Below are 8,915 nucleotides of genomic sequence, written 5' to 3'. Positions count from 1 at the left end.
ACCTTAGCAACGGCAATGGAAGACCAAAGCCTATTGGGCGGGAGGGGCAGAAAAGCGAGGGGCAGTGGGCACTGTAGTTCCTCGCACGCGCCTGTGTGTCGCATGCGTTCAAAGGAGTTCTTTGACCCTCACTGCACCCTGTAGCTGCCTGAAACTGGACGGCCCGGGAACGAACAAGTTCCCGCCAATTTGACTGTCTGTCTGAGAGCGCCGGCTGCTGTGAATAGCGAACCCCATGTCCGGCTCGACACCCCCACTCCCGTGACCCGTCAGAGGGAGCTTGATACGCTGCCTCTGGGTTTTGGCGTTGCTGCTGGGCGCCCAGCTGAGGTAATGCTGTGCGGAGCGGTGGTGCTGATAAAGCCCCCCTGCAGAGTGGGGCGGGGGCATGCTGGCAAGGTACTTGGGTACGGTGCAAAGTTGCCAAACCCAAAGGTTCACAACGCATGAGTCGGACCCCCTGCAATTATGAGATTGGCTCCACCAGCAGGAGGGTTATTTTAAAGATCGTTTTGAGGTTTTGGTTTGTCTTCATTTTTGAACTCTCCTCACGTTTTGTCCCTGCCTGTTGCTAGTGCTACCCCACTTATTAAGGTTAGTCTGGTCCCTGTTGCAGGAACTCTTCTCCACCTCTGTCCTGCCCAGCAATTAATTTCACGCCCCCCCCACATCAATTCTGTCCCCTCTGGGGCTCTTTACACCCCCACCCCCCCCGGCGTGGCAACTGTAGTTGAGTCTTTTCCAGGTCCAAGAGGCTCTTCAGTCTCTCTTCCCCCTGCAGGGCTGGCTGGATGTTGCATGATGGGATGGAATATGGTACAGAACGGTTTCTGCTTCCCCTTAGTTTTCTCAAAATGATGTGCGTGTGTGGCCCTGGCATGCCTAGTCCAGGTCCCCCCTATATGGAAAGGTGGAGAAGAGACAGCTCTGCCTGCCTCCTGGAGCGGCTGATTGGCTTTGTGCCCCTGGAGGCCAGGCACTGAGGAAAGCAACCAATCAGAGTGGATTTCACCAGAGAGCCCGAACATTCAGTAGGGGCTGGAGCTTCCTGCGTTATTTATCAGGACACTAGAGCCAGCGCAGCCAGTTTATTGGCTTTGTAAGAGTCATGAAAAAATTGCTAAACTGAATGGTCACTGAGGTGGTGTCACTCCTAGGACAACATTTATGGCAGCTGTGAGTTTGGGAATAGATCTGTGTCCACTTATGAATCCCAGCTGCTTTTATGAAAGCTGCATGTATTTGTAACTGTTTGTGAATTAGAGCAACCATTGTGGTGAGCAATTTATGTTTAGGAAAGTGTTACAAAGCAGGTAGGGGCATTGTTTCAACTGGGGAGGGCTATTCCCCGGGGGAGGGGGCCATGCTACTGGCAGGGCAGTTGCCCTTGAATGGACTAACAATTCAGGGCAACTGCCTCCACCTTCCCCTTCTATAGTCCCACAAAGGCACGTAGTCTAGATTCCAGACTCACTTGTCATGTCTGTTGGGTAGAGACCTGCCTCTCCCTCCTTCTCCTGAGCATGTTCTTTCCAGGCTGACCACTTCCTTGCCTACATTGTGTTATTCCCCAAAGACAGACTACCTAAGCAGGCTGGTTTGTATCTCTTTTCAGACATGGCAATTACATAGACTGCCAACAGTTAAGGTACTACACGGTTCTAAGCAAGCATTCTTAAGGCAAAAGCATTACAAGAAAAACATTAAAAACCAATGAAAACCTACACATATGCCAATAAGTTTAGATCACACCTCACGCCAGCAAGCGCTCTAGTTGGTGATTAGTCCTTAAAACCCCATATGGTTTTTCTTCTTGTGGTCACACGTTTATCACAGCTTCAGCTCAGAACAAGTCTTATGATGCATCTGTGAGCCAAAGCCCTTCCAAACCTTCCCTAAGGATTGGGGCCCCCCCTCGGACCTGAGGTCCTGTCTGTTTGCTGGATCAGAAAGACCAGCAAAGTCAGTTTTAACTCAGGCTATATAACCAAAAATCCTTTGTCTGTTGGTTCCACAGCATCTAGTTTGATTATATGCAAGCATCTCTCCAGCTGGTGGTAGATCTCTGGAGGTGTTACAACCCGAGTGAGTTTGCCTAATCACCCTCTGCCCCTCCCACACTATTGTTAGTTCCTGGAGGGCTGTGGTCTCCCTCCCCATGGAAAATACACAACATGAGGGATTGTATACAAGTATAAAAATTAAAAGTTAGCTAAAGTCTGCTTAAGGAAATGTGTGTTGTAAAGAAAGGCCCTGACTAGCAAGTAGAAGGAAAGCCTTGAAAAGTAATGAGAAGGCCAGAAGGAATAAAGTAGGGAGGATGTGTGGTTCAAAGAATAACTAATGAGATAAGGGAAAATTTCTAAAAAGAAGGCCTCTGACCAATAGGGGTGACTGTAAATGTTTTAAAATCAAATAAAAAGAATGTCTTAAAGTGAGCCAACATGGACCTTCCCACCCCCATACCACTGTTATCTCCTACGTGACAGGTTCAACAAAAAAGATGTTGGATAGCAGGCAGGAGGGGAAAAGATGAGGAAAGGCCTGGGGAAGAAAGTTGTAAATCTTATCTGAATTAAGACTGGGAATAAGGATGAAGTGCCTTGCATTGGTTTTTATCCAAAATCAGTAATTGGCAATATCACTTTTTAGAGGATATAAAAAAAGTTAACTCCAAGGTTTAATTGCTTATACCTTCCTGACCACATTGGAACCAACCAACATGGGTCTAAGCACCCCTGACTTTAGCCCATGTGCAAGTATCTTGATCAAATACTTAATATTGTTGTTGTTTGGATGTAGTAAATTGATTATTATTTAAGCATGTTTAGAGCAATTGCATAAAGTACCATTTAGCCTTTGGATTTAATAAAAATGGTTATTTGGTGTTTGATTTCCCATACCAATAAGCTATTAATTTCAACACTAATAGTATATTTAAAAAAGTAAGTATTTATGTAATGAGCTCCTAAAATACTTCAATAAGGTTTAACTTAATTCAATAAGGTTTGTCCAGGATATTGTCATATCTGTCACATGGACTTTCTTTACAGAAACCTGTTGGGGGGAAGGAGAAGGGGAATGGCAGGGGGACTGGAATTTCCTCTCTGCGACACAGCTGTCTGGGACAGTTGCAATCTTATAAAGTGTCCTCCTCCAGCCAGAAGGAGCCATTTCATCATGAGGATGAGAAAACTCAGCAGGAGAAAGTGGAAATAGCAAGGACTCTGCCTCTCTTAAGAGTGGGGCTAAACCCAGGAACTCACAAAAGGGGTAACATCAGACTGAAGGGGATTGTGTTCAGAAGTTAATTTAGGAGCATGTAGGGTTCCACTGTTAGATCTCATCACAACAGACTAGTGTCTTTTTAGAGATTGGGACTGGACCAAGTTATGACAGGCCTTGGTGAAATTTTCATGCAGTCTCATGCTATTATCTCAGGCCTAACCAATGCAGAGCTGTGCAACTGTGGCTCCTAGACTCCCCTGGAAATATTGAACCTGGTGGCAAAATTGGTGAGAAAATTGAGGGAAAGTGTTGTACCTGGAACAACTTAACAGATTGTGTTAAATTACTTAGATTTCAGGTTAACATTCTCAGCCTTTAGGGCACCTTCTTGTTGCCATGTCTAGGGATTAGCTCTCAACCAGTTTTAACACCCCCCTTTGGTTGCTCATGCCATCATGCTCCCTGGATTCAACTGGTCCTCCTTCATAACTCAGGGTGCTTCCTCTTCATGATTTGGCCCTCTGGCCAGGTCACTGTAGTTTTTCTTTTCTGAAAGTATCAAAGTCCTGTATAAGGGCAAGTTTTAAACACACCATTTTGTATTAAGTTTTAACCTACTTCATTTTGTATCTTAGTAGCCATTAGCTTTGAAGCAAGTTGCCATGCAGATGTTGCAAAGTAAGCAGAGACATTGCAAGCTAGCTAAAGTAGATAGTTGCTATAGTAACTAGGAAGAATGGTCAGTTAAGAGATAATGAAGGAATGCTTCAGTTGTATCCTAATATAGAATAAAAAATTAGTGTTAAAGTAGTGGAAAAGTACTGAATAGGTCATACTCTTTTATCTGTTACACTGTATAAAAAACTACTTTTGTGGGGCAGTAAGGCAGAAGTCTTCAGGAGCCATTATGGTGACAGTCACTTTTCTGAGCTGCTTGAAATAAACCGCCTCAAAGAACAACACCCTCAAGTCTTTATTTAGGAGGGTCCTGGGGTCCCCTTACAACAGTCCCATGGGACAGTATTTCAGGCAGTCTTCTATTTCTCTGTCCAGACTATGCTGCTTCCCCTGTTGCTAATAACAGAACCTAGACCCACCCACTACTTAGGACCCTATGTCCAGTAACTATTGTCTAAGCAATTCCAGACTAGGTTATTGTTTCCCTAGGCTCTTCCCTGTTTTTTTCCTTCTCATCTGGGTTACCACTGGAACTTCCTCTGCTCCTCATGGCTACTTCATCCTGTCTCAGGCTCTTGCCAGAATAATGGCAGAATGCCAGGGCTTACTTTCCCCCAAACCCCCTGCTTGACACTCACCTTTTCTCCAGGAAGTGACTGTAGAGTTTCTTCTTACAATACCTTGCTTGCCATTTCCTGGTTATATATCAGGCCAGCTTGCTCAGCTGGGCTTTATCATCAATTAGAACTTATCAGTCTTGACTCTCCTCCAGGTGCGGTCTGTCACAGAGTTGATTGACCCTTTTTTCTTACTCCAGCCTTGTGAGGAGTGAACACTTCATCACAGTATCCCTTAAATATGGGTACACACAGCTTATTGCGCTGTCCTCTTTAAATATAGAATCAAAGTATCATTACAAAGTCAGTGGGTTCTATGTCATAATACCAGTTGTTTCAATATCACTTAGCAATAATGCCATTTTGTTTTTGCTATTATGATTTCTATCTATTTATCATAGGTAAAGAATTTCTTCAACATGTGGAATGATATTGAACTTCTGACAAGTGATGACACAGGGAGTGGACGACTAAGTATAGGTTCAAGACAAGAATGTGGAATTGCCTTGTACCAAGTGGATACACTAGTTAAAATAACTTCCTCTGAAAAGGTAAAATTTATCAGGATCACAGTTTATTATGTTGGAATTTATTTTAGAAACTGTGTAAAAAATTGTTTTAGATTAGTAGACTATTATAAATTGTCTTATTTTAATTGTTGAAAAGCATTACTCTTTTTTTATATTTTTAAAGATACTTTAGTTCCTTATATTTCACAACTCTTTTTATTTCTAAGGTCTTGTTTAACCCAAAACTATATGCATGCAACTCAAGTGATGGCTGTATTATTGTGGCTGACAGATCAGTGGCACTTCTTGATAGCATTTGCCAGTCTTTTCAGATGCACATTCAGTTTGGTGAGTTGTTTTAGAATTAAACTAAATGCAAGTCAAAATTGCCTATGAATTCAGTTAATAAAAAAACTTTTTTATTTTAATTATTTTCTGTCTTAAAATACAGCAAGTGCCTTTTATCAATATATCCTAGGTTTAAAACAAACAAACAAACACCATTATAACATAATAGAATATTTGTATGAACAATACGGCACCACCGTTACCCCTAGAGGTTATTAACAAAGCCGTCACAGAAAATCCTTTGAACATTTGTTAATTTGTTCCTGAAGCAGGAATAATAGCTGTTAAAATGCTGTAAGAAAAAGTATTTTAGTTTAACAAGTGCTATTACACAGAATTGAAATGATTGTTAATAAATATTTTTAGTATATTTATGGCCAAAGTCCTCAATCAAGATTGGGTGCCCCTTGTGTCTGATGTTCAAACACCAAGTGAGCGAGTCCATGCTCTGGAGAACTTGCATTCTATGTAACTGATCCTGCAGTGGGCTCCTATTGACTTTATTGGGGATCTGTCTGAGTACAGAGGGGTCCACACATGTGAAGCTCTTTGTAGGATTGGGGTCTGATGTTCTGGAAACACTATTAAACAGGTGGGGAATTCTAATGGCTTCTGTGGTACTACTCATATGAGTAAAGGTGTGCGTGTGTATTTGCAAGATGGGGGTAAAAAAAGTGAAACTACAGATATGCAAAGACTCAACCACGGAGATAAACTATCTGCTATTTTTATTACTTTGAAAGCATGTAATAGGTGGGAAAATTAGAAACACATGACCAACTAATATTACTTTTAGATAAAAAGATTTATATTAACACAGTAGTTAAACAAAACCATTTATACTATAGAATACAAAACCCTGCTGATATCAGAACAGTAATTCACCAGCTTTTCATGCAAAATGAATTGTGGACAATTTTTAGAATCTTTATATGGTGGTCTCAAGCCTGATTTTGGTAGATTTGTGGTGGGTTATTATAAATTACTATACTTGTATTTTTGACTTATATGAAGTGCGTCTAGAGCATTTGGAAGCACACTCCTTCCTTAGCACGTCTATAAATCAAAATAAATGTTTGAAGGAATTTGAGATGCTGCACTACAAACTTATTCATGCTTGAACTGCATTGTCTATGACAACCTAATAATTGAAATTTTGGTTTGGAATTTCAGATACCGAGGTGGATGTGGTTGGTTTGTGTCAAAAAGGACAGTTTCTTGTGGTTGGTGAGAGAAGTGGCAACCTACATCTTATTCATGTACCATCAAAGCAAACTTTGCTAACTAATGTATGGGACTTACTTTTTTGCTACGTTCTTAATTGCTTGCTTGCTTTTTATTTGTGTCAAATATCAAAATATTAATAAATTAAGTTTCTTGAAGGTGACTTTTGCTTTGTCTGACTAAGCATGTACGTTACAAGGAACATGTTTTTTGTTTTTGTTCCCTAGGATGTCCTGGGAGTAACAAATCTAGTGAACTTTATTTAAATGCAATAAACAAAACACAATCCCACTTTGTATGAGGATAAGGACTATTTCTCTAACAGTGTGCAAGATTGATCCCTAAAAGAATTATATATGTTACCAATTCCTTATTATTCAAATTTGCATGTTAATGCAGAATTTCTCAGCGGAGGAAGTATAGGTTTAAATTCATATGCATTATTTCCTGTAAAGCACGTAATTTTAATCAAACATGGAATAAAAATCTCTTTACGTTGACTTGTATTTTAGGTTTTGGTTCAGAAATCTGAGAATGAAAAGACGTATCTAAACCTCATTATAGAAAAAGATAAGGCAGATGAAGGTAAGTTTTTCTTACAATCTTTCCTAAAAATATCCTTGTCTTAACTTTTAGAACAAAAACCAACCCAAAACAGGAAAAAAAAAAAAAAAGCTATATGAGATAGTTAACCATGAATAATTCACCGTAATAAAAACGTATGTGCTATGAAAGCTGGATTTGACCCTTCAGGGCTCAACCCTTGCAAGTGTGGAGCACTCTAGCCCTTATCCAACAGAGCACATAAGCACATGCTTAACTTTAAGCATAGGAAGAGTCCCATTGAACAGCATTCTTAAATTAAGCACATGCTTATGTACTTTGATTCAGGGCCAGAGTGCTCAAGCATCTTCCAGGGTTGAACTCTTGACTGAGCTCATGACTGACAACTTCAGGAAAACAAGGAGAAATACGCTATTTAATAACGTGTGTATGTTATATTTTTCTGTACGTCTCTTCTTGCTGTGTATTAATATTTAAAAGTGGATAGTCACATGAATTTGGAATAGTTTGTTTGAGGCCATCTTGTTGCTATTTTAAGCTCAGATCCTGTAAACATACATGTACTTAACTGTACACATGTATTTCCATTGACTTCAATGGAGTGTCTTGCATGTGTACAGTTAAGCACATGGATAAGTGTTTGCAGACCATAATCACTTACTAAAGTGTTTTGGTTAAATTAATTTCAGACTTTTCATTTTGTTTTTTCTTTATAAAATAATTGGGGATAAGCATATTATTTGGGGGGCTCTACTCCAAAACTTTTGATTTTCCACAGCATCTATCCCAGTGAAGCAGCTCAGGTTTCCCAAATATTATTTTGATTAATTATTACGCCCTACTTGGCAGTAGTGACCTAGGCAGTAGAGCCTGATCCAAAGCCCACTGAAATCAGTGGAAAGACTCCTATTGACTTAATTGACTGGGCATCAAGTTCATCATGAGCAGTTGGTTATTCTTGCGGTGAAATCTTGACTTCTATAAAGTCAATATCAAAACTCTCATTAACGTTAGTGGTGCAGGATTTCACCCTTATACGTTGTAAATACATTGAGCATTTACTAGTCATGTGTTTCACTTCCATTAATCTAACCAGAGAAATTGTATTGTTTGTAATTATATTTTGTGGTACTAAAATGTATATTGAACTGTTTATTGATTTTTTTGTTGTTGTTATTTTTGGAAAACAAATGTTTTTTTAAGAGCTATTTAAGATAATGACTGAAATTTTATAATGGTTGGTGGATGTTTTTAAAAAGAAAATAACAAAAAAACCAAACCCTAAGCTTTCATAAAGAATTTCTGATACATGCCTCTTTACAAATACTGGCCTCTATGTGAAGTGCTTTGAGTTCTTTTTTTTTCTTGTTATTTAGAGGTTTGACATGGATGATTTATATCTTTTCTCTGTTTGGCATATGTTCCCTCCTGAAACTAACCTGGTTCTGTTTGTTTTTTTGTTTCTTTCTTTATGCACTAGCTGTCTCTGCTGGGGCATCTTTTCAGACAGTACCTATATATGAATGTCTGGGGTGAAACATTTTCATGGGAGAGCCTGTTACTTCAGATATCCCTTCCTTCGCTGCTCTGACAGCGTTGACTGGTGTGAATTTAGGGGATGTGTTTAGGGATCTATTCTCTCAGGGCACTCGTGTGTGTGTGAGAGATTTTTAATTTATGCTGTTTATTTTTAGCAGGTAGAAGTCCCTTTGGTTGACATAAGTAAAGTTCTCAGAACTGGTCCTGA

At 39.9% G+C, this 8,915-nt stretch overlaps 1 protein-coding gene across 1 annotated transcript in view; it reads left to right on the top strand.

Moving 5' to 3' along the window:
• Positions 1-118: 118 nt before the first annotated feature.
• KNTC1 (kinetochore associated 1) overlaps positions 119-8,915 on the top strand; it is a 62,138-nt gene continuing 53,341 nt past the window's right edge. Inside the window, exons 1-5 of the mRNA XM_067539556.1 lie at positions 119-330; positions 4,925-5,074; positions 5,260-5,380; positions 6,554-6,669; positions 7,117-7,189. Of these exons, the coding sequence (XP_067395657.1) occupies positions 4,943-5,074; positions 5,260-5,380; positions 6,554-6,669; positions 7,117-7,189 (442 nt within the window). The 5' untranslated portion in view covers positions 119-330; positions 4,925-4,942. The remainder of the gene's footprint in view (positions 331-4,924; positions 5,075-5,259; positions 5,381-6,553; positions 6,670-7,116; positions 7,190-8,915) is intronic.

The sequence above is a fragment of the Emydura macquarii genome, unplaced genomic scaffold (genome assembly GCF_026122565.2).
Source record: "Emydura macquarii macquarii isolate MOO-44397 ecotype Brisbane River unplaced genomic scaffold, CSIRO-AGI_Emac_v2 contig_554, whole genome shotgun sequence".
NCBI classification, from domain to species: domain Eukaryota; kingdom Metazoa; phylum Chordata; order Testudines; family Chelidae; genus Emydura; species Emydura macquarii.
This window is presented reverse-complemented; position numbering and strand designations above follow the sequence as displayed.